Source organism: Thunnus albacares, chromosome 4, assembly GCF_914725855.1.
Source record: "Thunnus albacares chromosome 4, fThuAlb1.1, whole genome shotgun sequence".
In the NCBI taxonomy this organism is placed as follows: domain Eukaryota; kingdom Metazoa; phylum Chordata; class Actinopteri; order Scombriformes; family Scombridae; genus Thunnus; species Thunnus albacares.
The window spans coordinates 24,671,071-24,691,184 of record NC_058109.1 but is presented as its reverse complement, the minus strand read 5'-3'; the positions used below and the strand labels follow the sequence as shown (position 1 = coordinate 24,691,184).

The 20,114-nt window shown below is 39.6% G+C and overlaps 2 protein-coding genes across 4 annotated transcripts; one reads left to right on the top strand and one right to left on the bottom strand.

The window, feature by feature from the left end:
• Nucleotides 1–1,120: 1,120 nt before the first annotated feature.
• Nucleotides 1,121–11,806, bottom strand: LOC122980400. 3 transcript variants are annotated; one of them, XM_044348363.1, is made up of 4 exons: nucleotides 11,671–11,806; nucleotides 4,903–5,327; nucleotides 3,040–3,086; nucleotides 1,121–2,957 (listed from the first exon to the last, which is right to left on the bottom strand). In XM_044348363.1, the coding sequence occupies exons 1-4, from the start codon at nucleotides 11,768–11,770 to the stop codon at nucleotides 1,976–1,978; spliced, it is 1,554 nt and encodes a 517-aa protein (XP_044204298.1). In that variant the 5' UTR covers nucleotides 11,771–11,806; the 3' UTR covers nucleotides 1,121–1,975. The 3 variants fall into 3 exon arrangements, with proteins under 3 accessions (XP_044204298.1, XP_044204297.1, XP_044204296.1); XM_044348362.1 differs by lacking the exon at nucleotides 11,671–11,806 and adding an exon at nucleotides 6,410–6,733 and having other exon boundaries at nucleotides 3,040–3,083; XM_044348361.1 differs by lacking the exon at nucleotides 11,671–11,806 and adding an exon at nucleotides 6,410–6,731.
• phf13 (PHD finger protein 13) lies at nucleotides 10,690–19,472 on the top strand. The gene is made up of 5 exons (XM_044348364.1): nucleotides 10,690–11,191; nucleotides 11,938–12,039; nucleotides 13,862–14,041; nucleotides 14,164–14,590; nucleotides 14,684–19,472. Exons 1-5 carry the CDS (start codon nucleotides 11,147–11,149, stop codon nucleotides 14,914–14,916), a joined length of 987 nt encoding a protein of 328 aa, XP_044204299.1. The 5' UTR covers nucleotides 10,690–11,146; the 3' UTR covers nucleotides 14,917–19,472.
• Nucleotides 19,473–20,114: the final 642 nt, after the last annotated feature.

The following is a 20,114-nucleotide window of genomic DNA, read 5'->3' as shown; positions in this document are numbered from 1 at the left end:
AACAGAAATAACATTTCATTTTCTGTAGCGGACATCTGAAGATTGTCATCTGTTCAAGTCATGTTTATAGGCATCAGGCCAAGTCATGAAGTATCATGCAGCTAACACAATGTTAAAGAATAAAGATCCCCTCCAGTCAGGTTTTAAAATCATCTGCTTGGAATAATAATTTGTGTATTATATGAATTCTCCACAAAAATGTTCAATTACCTTGTTAAAAATCCATAAAATTATGTCTCCCCTTTCTCCCTCATTAAAATGAATATGTAAATATTTTTCAGTTCAAAAGTCTAAATGATGGATACAAGATGTTTTCTACTTCACCATAAAGTCAATTTTTTTATTGTCTGTGCACTGGAGGCCTCACATTTCCACATCACAATTATGTTTCACAGTGGACCACAATTGGCTCCGAACCAGTTGTGATGTCACATAACCTCCTTGTAGGTACACGCCTTTAAAGTTGCAATACATGACATTCAGCCACTAGATGTCACACTATAGCACCCACATCTAGCACAACAAACGTGTGCCATTTACTCGTGTGTCAAACTCAACACTGCCTATTTCTCGCCTCAAATGTTTTCAGAAACATATTTAATTGTACTGTTTACTTGTAACGTGAGAACGCGGTCGCCATCTTGGAAAGAGACGTGAAGGGTGAGGAGGGACTCACATGCACTAATGTACACACGCGGCTGGTGCAGCTACCAAAACAAAGAACAGAGAAACTCGGATGACAATACACACACACACACACACACACACAGAGGGAGTGTGACTTCATTCACTGCTCAGGTCACCATTACTCCACTATATCTTTATACAGCAAATAGTTCTTTGCTGACATCCAGTGAGGCTGAATGTCATTTACTGCACCTTTAACTCAGATTTTCAGTGAGCACAAAGAAACTTTCCACTTTCAGCAGATGAATGTGAAAACAGTCAAACTCTGCACTCTGTGCATCATTCTGCACAGTGAAGCTCAAACATCCAAATGTAGGAACAAGAAGAAAAACACATTTTTGAGTAGGAAGGGGATTTTAAGCATATTTTTGAGCACAGAACATTCAGGTTAGGACTAGAGACTACTGGATAATTTAAGACTATTGACACAGACTTAATGTGGTTAGAATTTTATTTCTGAACATTCAAATCTTCAGCTTAAAGTCATGCTCTGCTTCAGAACTACAGTAATATAATCAGCGGATTTACCACTTCCTCTGCTCAGTAGTCAACTGAAATTTAATGTGTCAACCTTTGAACCTGTGGAACTTCTTACACTTTAGCAAACAATGATTAAAATCTTAATGGAACAATTAACAGATATACAGAAATGTTCAGCAACAAATCTGATAATTGATTCATCATTTTAGTAATATTTAAAAGAAAATGCCAAAAAATGGTCCCTCATTCCAGCTTCTTATATTTGCTGATTTTCTCGTATGTTAGTAAACTGAATATCTCTGAGTTTCAAACAAAAAAAGCAATCTGAAATGTCAGCTTGGGCTTATGGGTGGACATGTTTCACTATTTTCTGACATTTTGTAGACCAAAGGGTTAATCAAACAATCAAGTAAATGATCAGCACATCAATAATGAAAATAATCTCTTCAGTCCGTGCCATGCAGAACGGGGCACCTTTGGTGGGTAGTAAGAAGGGTAAACATGGCAAACAAAAACTAAAATTAAATTTATAATTGCATTGAGGATGCGGCTCAAAAGCCATTTCAAAGTAAAAGACAATACAAAAGATCAAAAATGTATCCATGGCAAAGCAAAACATACTTGTAATAATAAGAACGTTTCATATTTAATAAAGCCAGAAGAACATAAGTCTTCAGAAAAAGTATTTTGTGAATTCAAGTAATTTGCAAAATGCTAAAACTCAAAACCAAGCACCTGAGGGGAACAGCATGTAGTGTATGACAGCAGTGTGACGATGCCACAAAAACTCAAACTGTGTTTCAATGTTTCAATGTTGGCTGTTGTTGTCAAACAGACTTGGCAGGTAGTAATAGAAAAAGAAATCATCTAACTTTCTCTTCATGAGCTTGATGGTGGCATTGTCTCGGTAGATGCGCTGAACCAGTATGTCTTCCACCGAGAACACCAGGAGATCACACCACGACGTGCCTGTCACCATCATCTCTCCTTGCATGTGCCAATAGCACGAGTTGGTCTTCTTCAGGTTCAAGACTCCAGCCTTGCAGTTCAGGAAACTGCAGTCGATGAAGCTCCGGAAGCTGGTACATTTCACATGCACCAGCCCGTAACAGGGTTTCTCATTAGGGTCGTACACTAATCCGTCAGGCAGCGCCCCCAGCCACGGAGCATTCGGGTGGACAACCAACCCGCAGGGGGACCAGTTGACACACAAATACTGACAGTATTCCCGAAGTGCTTCAGTCTTCATTTCCTCCTCTATCTGTGCCGTCTTGCACCTGGAGAATCCTTTCTGTATCTTGAATATCAGGTGCTCCGCATGACTTGGTCCTGGTTTAAGTTTGCAGATCTCCCTGAAACGGGTGGTCAAGCGGAGCTTCCGCAAATCCTCTATGGACTCCCTGTGTTCACGTGTGGCGTACTCCAGACTGTGCGCTCCCTCCCAGGTGATCTCCATGACATTTATATGCTCCTGTTCCCTGGCACTGAGAGTAGGAAGACTCAATATTTGCTCCAGTCTGTGATAAGGCAGGGGAAGCAGCGGTCGAGGGGGAGCATCGTCATGTGTTTTGTAATCCTGACTTGATGGCACAGGGCACTGGTAGGACAGGGGGCAACCTTTAGGGACTTTACCAAAAGCACAGTCCACTAATTCCACATCCTCTGTGAGGCCCATCTTGGTTATCAGAGGCTTCTTGTCATCGGGAATGTCCTTATAGGCTTCAGTGAGTCTTGCCAGAAAAGACTGGCAGTCAGTTGGGGCAGCAATGAAAGTTTTGTAGGGCATCATCCTGTATGAAACCAACCAACAGTATTAGATATATGTAAGCAAACAGGTACCACTGCGTCAATTCAGATTCTCACCATTCTTACCTTGGAAATTCTAGCACGGTTCTCTGCAGGGAACGCTTTAGCTTCTTCTATGTTGTAGCGAGATGTCCACCCAAGAAAAAAAAGAACGTATTATTTCATGCATCGATTATTGAACAAGAACCAGGCTGGCAATTTAAACAAAACATTTGATAGCAATCCTTGTCCTTAAGGGCCTAAAGATAACAGCAATTGTTAAGACGTGACACACAAGACAGACTTCCCACTCTTTTTATATAATTACTTTCCAGGATATTTCCAGGACATTTTCAGACCTGGATACTAATATGTGTCTTTTTAATGAAGGTCTTGTTAGAGACTAAGAGTTAAGTTGCTGTACTCTGACAATGAGGTCAGGGAGGAGTTCTACAGAATTAGCAAGTCCGTCTTATGTCAATTAAACCAAAAGTGTCACACTTGGATTTCTTGGTTTGAGGACAGACAATTTCCATTCCAGAAATTAAGTTTGCTAAATTTCTGACAGGTAGAAACTCAGCTGTACTTGTTCAGTGACCTCTGAAACCAATTATCAAACACTGAAAATGTGATCCTGTAGGATTCGCCTCATCCACGACCAGCACTGTCATTTCTGCCAGCCGACACTGGAGGCTTGAAACATCTGTGATAGTAACCTCACCATAATTTCTGGTGCATGTTTAAAACCTTTCCAGGACAACTGTGTGTTTTACAGGACATTTTGTTCAATTTTGTAATTTTTCAGGACGTTCCTGTCGCTGGGAAGCTGCATTACATTTTTTCCCCAGAAACAGTGAAACCCTGTGACAAATTATATATAAACACTTTGACTTCAACATACTATTTGTGTTAAATTGATCTATCACATAATTGACTATAACTATTAGAGCTGCAAGGATTAGTCGATTAATGAATTAATCACTCGGCAGAAAACAAATCACCAACTATTTTGATAATCAAATAATTGCTTTGAGTCATTTATTTAGAAAAAAAGTTAAATTTTCTGAATCCAGCTTCTCAAATTAGAATATTTTCTGGTTTATTTAATCTCTATGACAGTAAACTGAATAACTTTGGGTTGTGGACTGTTTGTCACAAAAGTGGACATTTGAGGATGTCATCTTAGGCTTTGGGAAACAGTAATGAGTATTTTCAACATTTTCTGACATTTTATAGACCAATCGACTAATCAATTATCAAGAAGATAATTGACGATATTGAAAATAACCATTTGTTACAGCTCTAATAACTATTTTTATCATTCACTTACATTATCAGAAAAAAGCCTACTTTATCATGAAATATCACCACCACCACCACCATCATCATCATTTCAGCAATAACATGTCAAATAGTAACCAAAACTTGGTTCCATACCTAAGCAGGCAGGGTGCAAAATTAACTTTTTTGTCTACTAGCCAAATGTCTGGTGAATGTTCAAATTTTACCGGCCACTCAGGAGATTACCATTGTTTTTATTTGGCTGGCGAGTGAAGGAAATCCATCAACCACTTGCATATTTTACAGGCATTTGGCTGGAGACTGGTGTGAATTTTGTGCCCTGTAAGCGGGTCAGAAACAGTATTTGAAAATGTGTGTGTCTTTTCAAAGCTGAACAATTACAAAAATGTTTTGTTCTCAACTGAAAAATTGTTTCTCCCAGTAGGACAACAACATTGGTTAATTCATTCCATCACGTCTTACAAAATACTCCAACAAAAGACAAAAATGTGGAAGCATTTGGCAACAGATGTAAGCCATAACTACTTTCGACTTGTGCTTTTGTATACTACATGAAAAAGCTTCACCAGCCTGTCACAGTCAGATTTATTCAGCAGAGCTTTAGATCTACGGGGTGTTAGGGTATCAACAACGTATGAACAAGTGTACCTTTTTCTTTGATGACTTCTTTTTTTCAGGTCCCAGATCTTCATTTGTGCTTTCTTCACTTATGGATAGCTGTTGACAATCTGAGGCTACCTCTGAGTCTCCCAAGAACTCCTCAACTTCATCATTTGCTGAGAGAGTGGCTGAGGAGTCGGGGTTGTGCTCCATCACTTTAATCTGGAATGACTCAGCGATGCACGGCATGTTCAAGTTTTCTTCATCTGGGTCATTTTTAACACAATCTGTGGTAATGGAGTTATTGGCTTCCCGCGGACCTTCTCGTGGTTCTAGTGCCCAACTTACGTCACATTCAATTTCTTCCTCTTTAGGTTTTTTAGGCAATGGCTCTGATATTTCTGGGTCCACATCAGTGTTCAGCTGAGGGGGCTGCTCTCTGCCACCTGTGGTTACAGTGTATTTACTAACATCTGTTGTGGGGATAAAAAAAGAAAGAAAAAGAAAACACAAGTTTTTACTGACTACAAATCTCTTGCTTCACGTTGGGTTTAACAAGTTCACAGCCACAGTCCCAGCATCTTAAAGCTGTAGGTCTTTTTAAACACTACTTTCTTACCACTATCAAAAGTAACAGTGGTCGCTGCAGAATGACCCTGAAAAGCTGAATTTTCATGTTGCGGCTGTTTGTGGTGGAGCTAATTGTATTATACTGTTGGGTAGCTTAATCTATAATATTTAATGAGTTTTGTATGTAAAATCTTAGTGTGTAAAGTAGGGCTGCAACAATTGAAAGAAAATTAATCAGAAACTATTTTGATAATCAATTAATCGTTCAAGCAAATTTTTAATCAAAAATGAGGGTTTGAAGATTTGATGGTTCCAGGTTCTTAAATGTCAGAATCATCTTTCATTATAGTAAATTGGATATGTTTAGGTTTTGGACTGTTTATTGGACAAAACACAACATTTAATGACACCTTCTTGTGCTCTAGAATATCATACTTTACATTTTTCACTGTTTTCTGATATTTAATAGATCAGACGAACAATCGATTAATCAAGAAAATAATCAACAGATGAATCGATAATAAAATAATTCTTAGTTGCAGCTCTACTGTAAAGTAATAAATAACTGTCAAATAAATGTAGTGGAGAAAATAGTACAATATAATATGTAGCCTAAGTATTATGTATACCTCTGCTTATGCACTTTGTTTCTCACTCTAAATGTTTTATGATTTTGACTTGATCATTTTAACTTTTTTCAGATTTTTTTGTCAGTTTCTATTCTCTGGTCCTGAAGAAACAATATTTCATCTCAAGAGTAATTTTTAGTCGGGAAGTGTTTTGGTAGAAGTACTTGAGCGGAAGTACAAATCAGCATAAAATAGAAACAACATTTAAGGTACAAGTAGGCTTCCCCAAAACTGTACTCAAGTACAACACTTAGTAACATTAACTGCTGAGGTGTTTGCAGTGCTGACGTTAAATTATCGCAGCTAACGTTACCATCAGTTAGTTGGAGTCAGTAGGTAAACTGAAAGTTACACACCTATCCTGGGTAACTTAATCTCTGGGTTCAGCACCATGTGCAGGAGGTTTTGCAGGCGTTTGTTTTCCTCGCGGAACTCCTCCACAATACTTTCAACTTCTTCAAATATCTCCACAGCTACGGTTGTAAAACGCTCCGTTAAAAAGCCCCGAAAATGCTGGAATCTGGTGTTAGACATTTTGACCTGTAATGTTAACGCCACACCGAAATATTCCTGAGACTTCCCTCTACCGTCCCCTCCACCATGTACACCGCGCGCCGAGCCTCAAAAAAACAAAGCAACCGGAACAAGAAAACAGGAATTTCCGTTTGGGAGTTTGTTACATCAGCGCCCTCCACATGACGGTCAGCAATCAACATCTAGGTACATTTATACCTGGGGGGGGGGGCATCGACCTGTACAGCTGGAGAGCCCCTACAACCGTTTATTGATGGGAATTTCGGCTCTTTTTAGTGAATTAGATCATTTGGCTCATCTCAGCAATAAGAGCCTCCCAAATTTTGGCTTTTATAATTCAGCCAAATTTACCAATGTTTTGACCTATGATTGAGATGTGTGCACATACATCACGTAAATTATTCAATTATACTAAAATGTATAATTTCCATAATACTGAATTTCACATTATGTTTCGTATAAAAACCTTAAATAACGTAAAAACATCAAACACTATTACAAATATCTAAAATAGCATCAGGCCAGTGTTAAACATGCTAAATGAAATTAAATAAATCAAAGAGAAAACAACACAGGCCAGCTACACCTGCTTTTAATCTGATGGTATTATCTCCATCTGTCATCACATGTGATTGGTCGCACACACATACACATCAACACAACATTCAGTCAGTGCATGGAGCTTGCGTGGCCGAGCAGTGTGGTGAAAAGAACATCATTATTCTGTCTTGTATCAATTTACAAAAAAGAATCAGCTCCCCTAGATTAGCTTTACATGATTCACATTTCAAAAAACTCCTTATTTATCTTATACCGGCTCTTTATGCAACCCCTCAGTTCAGCCTCTGTCTCTTAAAGGCAGTCTTAGCTCCTGTCTCTTTAAGACCCCCCTCCCAATGAGCCCACTCTGTTCTGATTGGCCAGCTTTCCAGGAGGCCTGCTGAGGGGCAGCCATATCAGAGTCATGTTACGTTACTGTTGATGAAACCCAACATTTCCTGCTTTACTGCTTCATATTAAATGCTTTTAAATGACTATATAATGAGAGACCTATCGTGAAGAATTTACAGGAAATGATGGACGGACTTATTTCACTTTGCCCTGCTGTGTAATGGAAAAACACTCACATTGTGCCAGCTCAACTCCAGTCATGGGTCATTGTGACTACCCCAAAACAATGGAAAAATGCCATAATGTTATAGGAACAGAGCAGTGAATTTGCGTGCTGTGCATGGAGCAGATGACCATATAAAGAAATCTGTCAGCTTGGGCTTAAAGTAGAAAAAACTGTTGGAAACCAAGTGTTCAGAGTAGTCTGAAGCCGGTGCTTTTTGCTCACAGCGATTACTTCTACATACGTTTACCTCATTATTTGAAACTTTGGCCATGTTTAATATGAACATCTCAAATGCAGCACTCTAAAATTATATTTTAACATGTCTACTATTTGTCGGTGACTACATTATACTATACCTTTATGTTATTAAGCTAATATTAGCTAGCTATGTTCAATGAATAATGTCAGCCTATCCTTTCTAACGATTAAGTATATCAATCCACATTGTGGTGAAACCGTTTTTCATTATTTGAGGTAGACCCACACTATAGAACGAGCTATTTTAAATATATCTATCTGCAGCAGAGTGAGAGTTTGTCTTAAAATGAGCCAAAAAACAATAATTAAATTGTTGAACACAATTACTTGTATGGCGGTCAGTTAAAATTTCACAATTGAGAAAACCCTAATTTGAGTTTGCTTTATACTGACCTGCAGTAATCAAAGTTAGAATGAGATGATTTATCCAAAAAGCATTAAACTTAATGACTGTGATGCCTGCACAACCTGTTTCTACGATACAGCATTTATGTTTCTCTTACATACTGTTTCTCACTTTCTTAATATAGGGTTAGTGTTAATATTATATGTGTGTTATCCACATCACTGTTTTTGTTCTTATTTTTTCTTTATCAGTGAAACAAAACACTGTGAAGATGGGGTGGAAAGAAGATTGAAACAAGATGGGCACCAGCCATTAAGGAAACTTCTGAAAATGGAGCTTGTGTAGTGGCAACATGAGTGGAAATTCAATGAAATAAATAATTTCCAAAAATTCAGTCCAGTTGTATTCATTAGTGCGGTGTGTGATTCCATCATCTCTTTATACATCAGAAAAAACGGCATTACAGCCTTCCCACAACACACCTGTCCCAATGCTGCAAGCCATTGGTGTGTCACAACACAGAGTTTGAAAACCACTGTGCTGGATGATTATTTGCACGTCTCTTGACTACCAAATCAAATTATGCCAGTTTTTCCCCACAGGAAGTGTTTGCCCTAATGGCCCATTTCACTTGTTCTAATGTGTTTATTTGGTGGCAATTTTGTATAATTCTTCATCAAGAGACTTTATTCACAGATGCATTTTAGCAGGGTAAACAAAGCTATGTAAATGAGCAAAGTTCTTGCTCACATAAATCAGATGTCTGTTGTTAGGTAAAGTGTATTCGCTGCAGCTACTCACCTGTAGTATCCACTAAGAGGCTTATCAGAAAGTTGGCTTTGAGGGGCTGTTGCCTTTGTCTACCTATCTATCTATCTATCTATCTATCTATCTATCTATCTATCTATCTATACATATGTCTGTCAGTCTGTCTGTGTAGGCATACAGCTGTTTTAGATTAATAAAAATCCTTCATTGAATACAACATACACAAATTGTATTCAATAAATAAAGACCAGAAAAGTGGACTATTATTTTACTTTTTATGGGGAGCACAGAGAAACGCTGGCACATTTATTTTGGTCTTTCCTACATACAAAACAACTAGAGTAAATTGTCATGATTTATTGCTGATCATATCTATCCTCACTTTTTATTACTTTGGAAAAATGTATTGCTTGGATTCATATGACAGGAAACTCTGTTCACAGTTCTATTTGATTCATTTGCTTGCTATTTTGATCACATTTTATATTCACAAATCCAAATTCTTAAGCAAGAAGCCAAACTTTTTCAGAGCTGACTGTCCATATCAAACAACACATTTCTTCAATGTCTGAATGTACAAACAAAAGAGCTTTATTGAACTACTTATTTATTTATTTTTTTTTAATACAACCTTTAGTCTCCCTGGCGTGTTTGTGATTGTAGTCTCAAGTTGTATACACACGGTGCCGTAAACTTGTTGCATATTTGTTTCAATAAAGCTGTAAAACAAAAGAAAAAATGTACTTTGATTTGTGCCAAATATATTGTTGAGTATTGAGCAATTAGTGTAGATATTGTCTTATTTCAGTCAAACCTGTTGATTACCTTGGCAGTAGCTTTGTAGCCTTTTTTGTTGTTCTTTCTCCACTTGCAATATTTTTATTGACAACAACGAACAAACAACAATAAAAGAACAAAACAATACATTAATACATTACGATACAGTCATTTTTAGAGGGAGAAAATAACCATAGATTAAAAGAAAGATTGAAAAGCAGTGGTAGCTTGAGAAAACAGGTTGATAGAACTACTGGATTAACTTGCTTAGGGTGCCTAAGGCAAAAATGAACTGTGGCCTCCTACTGACTCCTGCACGCCCCTCCCCCTCTACACACTATGTATTTTGTTTTCTTTATATAAAACACATGAATTTATTTAGTTATAGGCACTGTGTAATAATAGATTTTGACACAGGGCATCTCAACAAGACGAGGCCTCAAGTGTACAGTATTCACTAAGTATACAGTGAAGGTGAGGCCCGTCAGGGCCCCTGGGAATCCTGAACTTTAGGGCAGCTGCCTGCTTTGCCCAAGACCATCCTTGATCAATGGTTTTATAAAATTCAAAGAGCATGTGTCATGAGATTTATGGTCATCATAAAGGACTCAGAAGTCAACGCTTGTACACTGAGTTCGGTTAATTTGTCGTGAGCTGACTACTAAGCCTGTGAAAACAGTTGTATAATTTTTGTCTGTTTTAAAACAGACTTGAAAAATTGTGAACCTATCCTTTAATTTAAAATCCTTATACGTCACACACCAAATGAGGGCGCTGAAGAACCTTTTTCATTTAGTTGTCAATAAAGTTAAGAGTAAAAAAAAACAACCTTTTTCGTTTAGCAACCGCCGTAGATTTGATGATGATGATGATGAAGAAGAGGGGGCAGGCAGACAGCTGGAAACAGCCAAAGTGAGCCGCTCCCCCAGCAGTCAGTAAACTGGATCAAACGGAGACATTACCGGACAGCTCGGTGGGACGATCACCGATCACGGGATGCACGTTTTTACAACTTTTAGCCCACTAGCTATTTGGACAGCTCCCTGACAAACTGAGTGAACACTGTTGCTTCCAGTTTTAGCATAGGTAACGTCAGCTACAACGTTAGGTATCTAGCAAAGCAAAGGCTAAAGGTAACCTCGGTGTTTTTTTTTTGTTGTTGTTGTTTTGCTTTTTTTTTTTTTTACATCGGTGTTTACGATTGGAGGCGGTATCCGTTAGCCCCGTTAACTTACTCAGCCTGTCACGTTATCGACAAAACGCCAGGTGGTCGGTTAACGTTACTCGGTAAAGATGGGTGACATAAACCCATCGACATCCCACGCATTTCAATCAGAGGTAAGACATTGTTTTTATGTTGTTTCTTTTTCCTGTTTTACATGGAGTAACGTTAGTTTGCAGTGATCGCTACAAGTTGCTACAGGTTTGTGCAGCACACGGTGATTAACTAGTTAGCGTTAGCCTGCTGTGCTAATGTTGACACATTAGTTATACACGAAAGGTATTCAAACAAGCTTATGTCAAACCGTCAACTTTCGCCACTAAAACTTGGCATTGCGTGTGAGGATGAGTCACTAATGTTACTTCGGACGGTACTTTGTATGGTTGGTGTCGTTAAAGCAGTTAAACAGTCCATCATCACTGCGGCGCATGCTAACGTCAACCACGGCTAACTAAGCATCATATTCACGCCATCTGCATTTATCCTCAGTAACAGCTGATGATTTTATGACCCAGCGTGACTCTTTGACAATGTTCAGTACGAAATCACGTAGTTAAATAGTTTTGTTTGCCAGTTCAACTCCACCGACACTTACTTATTTGCTGTCCATTGCTAGCCGACGTAGCTAACACTGGCTGTCGCTTGTAGTTTGTTTTTATCGAGGTTTTCACCAGCGTGTCCAGGAATGTGTCCATGCAATTATTGAAACTTGAGCTTGTGTTACTAAGCAGCATGTTATATTTTAGTTTGGTTTAGTTTTGCAAGGTATGTGTTTATCAGTCGTCGTCTTATGTTATAAACGCCATGTCGGGATGTGTAGGTTTGATGCAGCTAATGTTTCAATGACGTGACTGTGTTTCAGGGTTTCAGTCCGCCATACAGGAGGAGGAGGACAGTTGAAGATTTTAATAAGTTTTGCACTTTTGTCTTGGCCTATGCTGGTTACATCCCTTACCCCCAAGAGGTGAGTAAACAAGGCGGTCAGCGCCGGTATATTACACACATCTTCATGTCAGCACCTGTATTATTGGACTTCAGCTGCCGCTAATTCACTCGGTTAACAACATTACATTAATTCTGAGCATTATTGTCCAGAGTTACAATATCTGTTCACATGTAAACAAATTGAAGTCAAGTCAAAAAGAAAAAGTCCTGGTAATATAGGAAAATAAATTATTAAACAAAGTCAAATGCAGTGGATAACATTGTATTTAATATACATTTATTAAGCATTATATTCTTGATGCCAAAAAAAAAAGGGACAATAAATGACATAAAATCTGAATGTTTTGCCCCCTGAAGAAAAATTGCTGGATGAATTTAGAAGCAAACTAATGTTTTGCAACTTGAAGCTATATTCATTGTTTGGATTGTATCCTCTGTTTAGAGATAAGGAAGTTGATAGACAGACAATGAAATTATCTTAAACAGATTATTTTGTCTCCGTGGTTTCTCCGGCTGTTTATTTTTGTTTCAGCACGCTTTCTACTAAGAACTAACCTGAGCTTGGTCTTTGACACAGACTAAAGCGGTCTAGTCTCATTGTCAACAAGATCTCAGTTTTGACTGTATTATAGGTTACACGGCTGTATGGCCTCTGTTCTTGCTCCGACTTTCTGTTACATTCAAAGTTTCCTTCAGCTGCACTAGCCTTCAGCTTCAGCTGCTTGTCACCTCATTAGCTGAGCCCTCTATTGTGTGTCAAGTAGTCCTGGTCACACTGTCCACCTACATGTAAGCACACTACAAGCTATCGACACATTTATTGTGGTTGAAAACATTGGATTCAGTCAAGTAACAGTCACAAAAGCATTCACCTACACAGCCCAAAAATGTGTCCGTTGTTATACACACCTTTTTCTTTCTCCTTCAAATTCCAACAGGTAAGACCCTCCAGGTGGCAGGGATGTTCTGGTTAAAGTTGTCACGGCCTTAATAGCTTCATCGAAATGTGTTGTGGTACTCTCCAGTGCTGTAACTATAGCAAAACATTCCTTGAAAATTACATGCTTTTTCCTGTCATCAGACCAAAACCGGACAACAAAGTGTGACACCCTTTTATGAGCACAGTTTAGTCAGAACTTGGAAAAATGTACTTCTCCATCGTCAGTGCTGGGGTTTTCTAAAATCTGACTCACTTTGATTTAGTTGTGGTTATTCCTTCAAAGGTCTTTCTTTCACGGTTTCGGTTCTGTGTTTTTCTCTTACACGTGCTAGATTTGTTTTCATTTCCGCCCCCTCTGCCTGTGCACATTTCGTCACGTGGTGCAAGGTTGTCTTGTTATTTGTTGATGTTCGATGATTTGATGCAGCAGTTTTCCTTGCTAATGTAAATACAACTAAATTATTGGCAACAAAACATGAGAATACTTAGAGGTCTGAATTAAAATAATAAAAAAAATATATATATATGATTAATAGTGCAGCCCAAAATTCAAATTGTCATGACAATACTTAAGCATTTCCTGCAGTGTCATTACTATTTGCTTTTAGAAATGGATTCATAACACCAATCACACTACATTTATATTTATAAGGGAATTTCTGACATAGGCTGCATCATCACACACAGACCTCTGAACTAGGACAATATCATGCAAATCCTTGGTACAATGGCAATGCATTGATTGTTAATGAGGAATATTACAGAATGGTAATTTAATTGTTGCTGTTGAGTGGATGCAATGTTCTCATTGCTTGCAGATTTTGGATATTTGAATCACCAGCTGTATCTCCTGATGTGTGTATGCACTTACTGACCCCTGCTTCTCCATGTATTGCTACAGGACTCGCCACTACGCAGTAGTTCCAGCCCCCCCAACAGCACAGGCAGCACAGCAGACAGTGATGGCTGGACCCCGGGACCCTCACCCTCCTGCCCCCAGCGCCCCTCCAAGGTCCCCCAGGACAGGAGCAGGAAACGTCCACAGCCAGGGGCCACGCTGTCCAGTCACACCAAGAAAGATGTGAGTTGTGTCAATGTCAGCATCATTAGCCTGATATATGTTGACCGTCATCCTCTAAAATCAGACCAAATCATAGATTCGTTGTCATTTTGACATAAATAATTTTTTTTTCTCTTCCACAGCACACAATCACCACCCTGCATCCAGATGACCGCAGGAAAGCTGATAAACTGAAGAAGAAGAAAAGGAGAAAGGAGAGGGAGCATCAGGCTGGTGAGGACAGTCAGCAGGTCCAATCGACAGTCCCAGAACTGCAGTCCCCCTTCTCCTTTGGTGGCCGAACAATCAAAGAAGAGCCTGATGATGATATCAGCATCCCCCTCCATCCTCAGCACCTGCCCAGCCCACCCCCCTGCAAAGAGGAGCCCAAAGAGGAGCCCAAGGAAGAGCGTCGGAACTGGGACGGTCGAGACCTTGAAGAAGGGGTGGTAAAGGTACAGAAGGTGGAGGGCTTTTCGGGAAGCAGAACAGTGTTCCGCCAGGGGAAACAGGTGGTGTTCCGAGACGAAGACGGATCAGGAGAGGATGAGGACATCATGGTAGACTCAGGTGGGGTCTTGTGGTGCATATATTACATTGTTACAGCTTTGCCGACGTGACCGATGTGAATGCTCAGTGTATTCCTTTTTCTTGTCTTCTCAGATGACGACTCGTGGGACCTGGTGACGTGTTTCTGCATGAAGCCTTTTGCTGGCCGGGCCATGATTGAGTGTAACAAGTGTAACACCTGGATCCACCTGTCGTGCGCCAAGATCCGCAAGAGCCATGTGCCAGAGACATATGTGTGCCAGAGCTGCCGAGACACTCACGGACCCCCAGATGCCCGCCGCTCCCACCGCTCACGCGTAGGCCCGCGCAAACATCTGCTAGACTGACCCCAGGCCGAACCTTGAACTCTGACCCCCTCCACTCCTGTGTCCCCTCCACCTGCTGGACTGACCCTTCCTCAAATTCAGGTCTTGCACCCTTCAGCAGTCTGTCCTTCATGGTCAGCCATGAACCCACATTTTCTATAAACACTTTGGTGGACCTATCCCAAGCCCTTATCCCATTTGAAAACCGTTTGAGTGCTATTTTAGATTTACTAAGGTTTGTTTCTGCTTCCCTACAGACTCTGTGCGTAAGGCAATCACTGAATGGATGTCTGTCTGTAGATGACATTAGCATAGCAGCAAACCGCTACTGTTGGGACTCTGTGTCTCGTGAACACTGGAAACATTTGAACTGCCATATAGAGAAAATACCCTCACAACTGCCACCCACTATGGTGCATGCTGGGATTTATGGGAAAGACGGTTTGCACTTTTTCTCACGTTTAAAAGAAAAAAAAAAAAGAAAAAAAAAAAAAAAAAATCCATCTGACCTTTCTGTGATAGGGACAGGTATGTCTTTCTGATTAAACTGGATTTGATTTCCTCTAAGATGCCTCTATTAATGTTACACAATTAACCGTTTAAAATGAGAAAACAAGTTAAGCCTTGTGTTTATTGCTTCAGATGGTGCTATAGTATTAAGCTGAGGTATAATCCAATAGAACAAAGATGTAGAGTCTGCATCTGCTTCATCTGTTTGTTGTTCTGTTTTGTTATTTAAGACATTGTGAAAAGAATATCATTGAGGCTTCAAGCCCCATACAACTGAACCAAGCGCTTGTTCCTTTCGTTCTTCACAAGCTGTCTTCCAGTCTCGGCCGCTACTCTTGAGTCGAGATGTTATTGGGCCACCCGTGGAGCTTTCACACACTTTGCTTCTCAAAATTGCTTAAACAGTGTTCTTTTTTTCCTGTTTCTGGCAATTTTTTTGTTTTTCATAATAAAGAATTTGTTATTTCATAGTTTAAAAAAAAAAAAGCCAGACAATAGACAAGATTCAGATAAGTCAGTTGGTTTTCAGTAAAGGTGTTTTCTGTTGCCTCTGGTCAGTGATTTTTGCTGAACTTCAGACAGGGTTGGACAGTGGTATTGTTCATGAATACTTTTATTTTCCATGCCTTGAATTGTATTTCTGTTAGTTTTCAACGGTTTCATGCTCAAGACAAAGTTTTCAGAGACAAATATATTTATAGAAGGGAACTTCTATGGCCGTCCTGTTAAAGTATCAACAGAAAAAGCTATCTAGTTAACTGGAATAGTATTGTTAGAGAGAATCTCTAAAGAGTCCAGTTGAAATTATGCATGTGAGTGTGTGGTTTTTTTTTTTTTTTTTCTTTCTTTTTTTTTTTTTTGAATGGTTAAAAACTGTGTGAGGGTGTTTGGCAATGCATGTGCTGCTATGAGTTGACTCAACTAAGCTCCGTGGTTTTTGGTCTTTTGTAAGATGGAGAAATGGATATCTGCAAAGTACCATGGGCAGGGTCGGTTTGTTTTGTTTGTCTCTGAAGGGTCAGATCAGAAGAGCAGATCTCAAGTCCCTCATCACCTCTCACTAAAGTTTTCACAGCAGTATTCAGTTACTTCCATATGCAGCAGGTTTGATGGAAAAATGTTTTTTTTAAGGGCACCTTTTCCCTAAAACTTGCTGCAATTTGGATAAAATATTTTTAAGTTTTGTTATTCATGTGCCATCTGCTGTTGGGCCTGTCTGTGTAGGCTGCATGTTGTTTCTGATTATATAAAAGCCATACTGTAGAGCAGGGGTCGGCAACCTTTTGGATGTCCCGTGCCACTTTACAGTGTTTAAAAAAAAAAAAAAAAAAAAAACACAGACCCGAGTGCCAGTTCATTTTCATAATGAGCATTTATCTATTTATTTATTTACTGCTGCTTGTTTTCCCCGTCTAGATTCCGCATGCCAAAAGATCTACGCTCTACACACGTGCACTCTCTATATTATGTGTACAATACAAAAGAAAATTGATTCAATCTTACCAATTTAGTGCGACCCTTGCCCCTGCTTTTCTTTGCTGAGCTGCATAATCTCTGGTCCATATTTGGAGAGCGTGGGACTCAAAATTGACTTCATATGTGAGAATATCTGTTCGCACATATACGTGGATCCAAATATTGAAATCAATGTGAAGGCCACCTTCTTCAAACAGTCAAACTTCTCTGGGAAGCTTTCCCAACAGGCCAGAATGGAGGCCCCTTGATTGATGTCGGCAGTTGGCAGTTTTCAGTGTTTTGCGCAGCTGTGTGAATTTAGTGAGGATGCGTTTAGTTCTGTGTGCTGCATTTCAAACTCCTCAATCTTCATCCGCTGAAACAGAGACATGCTGTTCTCCCTCAAGTGTTCTGGGTTTATCAAAAAAACAATGGGCCGTGTTGCCGGAAGTCCTGAAATTTGGTACAGAACTCCCGACTTCAGCTCTTGCATGTACATGCTGATGTCATCGCAGTTGATGGTTTGATGCCCTGACAGCTCCTTCAGGTGCTCAAAGTAACGAGAGGTTCCACTTTGAATGTCATGCAAGTAGAGTCCAATCTACGCCACAAATGCCATCCATGCATCAGAGCCTCCGCTGTCTGGCCTGCGCCTTGCAGCTGTAGGTTGTACTTGTTGAGGTGGCCTGTGATCTCCGTTAACAACATGAGTTTCACAAGCCATTTCTCATCCTACAGCTCAGGGTAGTCTTGCTCCTTCTCGATCAGAAAGGCCTTGATCGCATCAAAGCACTCTACAAACCGTTCCAAAACCTTACCGCCACTCAGCCACATAACACTGGAGTGGAGTAGCAAATCCTTGTGAATACTGTCCATCTCCTCCAGCAGAGATCTGAACTGGAGTGGAATGAGCCACAATATAGTTAACCATTTTCAAACAAATTTTCCTGGTGAATAATGCAATGAAACTGATATGATTTTCAATCAGTCAGGAATCCCTTCTGCTTCCCTGCTATGGCGGTTGCTCCGTCAGTGGTAACAGCAAATATTTTCTTTATCAACTCTTCTCTCCTGAGGAATGATCAGTAAATGCTTTTGCCACATCCTCCTCTTTAGTGGTGCCATGCATGGGCTTTAAACAACAAAGTTCCTTGCGTATCTCTCTTTTGTCACAATATCTGCTAACCACTGCTAGACGTGGAACGTCGTTTACATCCACACTCTTCATCAAGAGCTACGCTGAATACCGATGCATCTTGCAATGCAAGGGTTTGCTGGTGCCTTATGTTTTCAGCCCTGTCGGTAATGCGCCTGTCTATAGTTCTAGCAGAAACGGGTATTTCTTTGATCCTGTTGATTGTGTCTTTGTTTGGTAGGCCATCAAATATGACATCTGAACTGCTGAGGAAAGCCTCCTTTATATTCTCTCCATTGGAGAATGGCTTCCTGTGTTTAGCAATGCACCGTGCAACTTTATAGCTGCCCTCTGTAGTTTGGTTTTTGGCGGCACACTGCCTTGCTTCCCATACTGGGCCACTGCCCTCTTGATTTATTCAGCTTTAATAGCCTTATCTTTGAAGTTTTTCTTGTGCCTTGTTTCAAAATTACGTTTTACACTTCGACACACATTTTCGCAGCAGAGTGCACACAGCTCGGTCCTTTTGTGAAATAATTCCGAATTTGTTTGTTCAAAATAGCTGAAAGAGGCGTATATTAGATAACCTTTTTTTGCTTCTGCCATCATCAATTGTTCTCGAAATAAAGCAAAAAAGAAAGCTAGCTTGCTAGCCTATGTTTTCACTACCGCTTAATGCTGCGCTCATTGGCAGATCAGAGGAAGGAGGGGTGATGGACCACATCATTTGTTTGCGCTCTCTTGCTGTCATTAATTATTGCTGTCATTATTAATTAATGATTTAAGTCTTTTAAATCAAATTGATCTAGTTCATCATCAGGCTACATTTTAAAAAGATTCTAACTAAAAAAAGCAAATACAATTTTTTTTTTTTTTAACTGAATTGCTCCGCATGCCCACGGTGGGCATGCAGAGAAATTCAATAAAAAATATATGCCATAGGTTGCCAACCCCTGCTGTAGAGTGATTTTAGACCTAGAACCTTGGATATTAGTCCAGGATGGGGTTTTACAATGCAGAATCAATGACTTGACCAGGGAACGACTAACACATAATGAATGTGGTTTGTAAAGAACACAAGACTTTCCAAGAGTTTAAAGTGGTTAAGCTCATCTCTGCACTCTTGTCTTCTGGCATTTACAAATGTGTGGTTAACTGGTTTGTACCCAGCAATTACCCAGGTCATGATGTTTTCTAAGACGTTTCAAGACCTAAAATCATTTGCTGTTTCTCAGGACATGCACTGTATGTCTTGAAGAGAGCCCGAAGACATATTCTGGCACAAATTCCTAATTTTAGTCCGCGTCTTAAAGACATCAGTGTAATTAATGTTAACAATGCTCATTGTGATACAGCTCGTTTATTCTGATCCTGGGTTGTCCTATCCCCTTATTGAGAAAGCGTTGTCTGTACTGTGGTGCAAACTGTTTCTGTGAAACTATTGTAAACTATTGTAAATAAAGAGTTACCATTTTAACCTGTTGCTTTTTTGTTGTTCATAATACCACAGTGCATTTTCTATAACAACTTGAAATCAAACACTACATCTGGATTTGTTCATATTTATTGTAGTCTTTACAGGATGGAGGACACAGGCTCTTCAACCATACAGTACACATACTAACGTGGGTCATTTTGGATGATGGGTTGGAATGTAACTGCAGGGAGCAGTCTTTCTGCTGGCCTCACGGTGGCGCTAGAGCAGAGGTGACCAGCACACCCGTCAAAACACTTTACAGCACATTTCAAACAACAGAGAAAAGACAAACACTACAAACAGAATCAGTGCAAAAAGTCTCTCGTTATAGTGACTCCAATCCAAATGCAGATCAAGTTCAATAGATCGTTATTGTAAATCTCACTGGAGTTATGCATCTCAATGCTTCACATTATATTCTTGAGACTACCAACTATCTACTAGTTTGGCAGGCCAATCAAAGTACTCCCACCTACTGATGGCGAAACCAGAATCAGATGACTATTAATTCAACTGGAGTCGTCACCATTTCTTTAATGCAATGAAGTTCAGTTAAAAGATAACTGTAGAGCTACACTTAGAGCTTTCAGCACTGATTCCATGACAACTAAACTCTAATTTTGGTTTTAAACACTGTACATT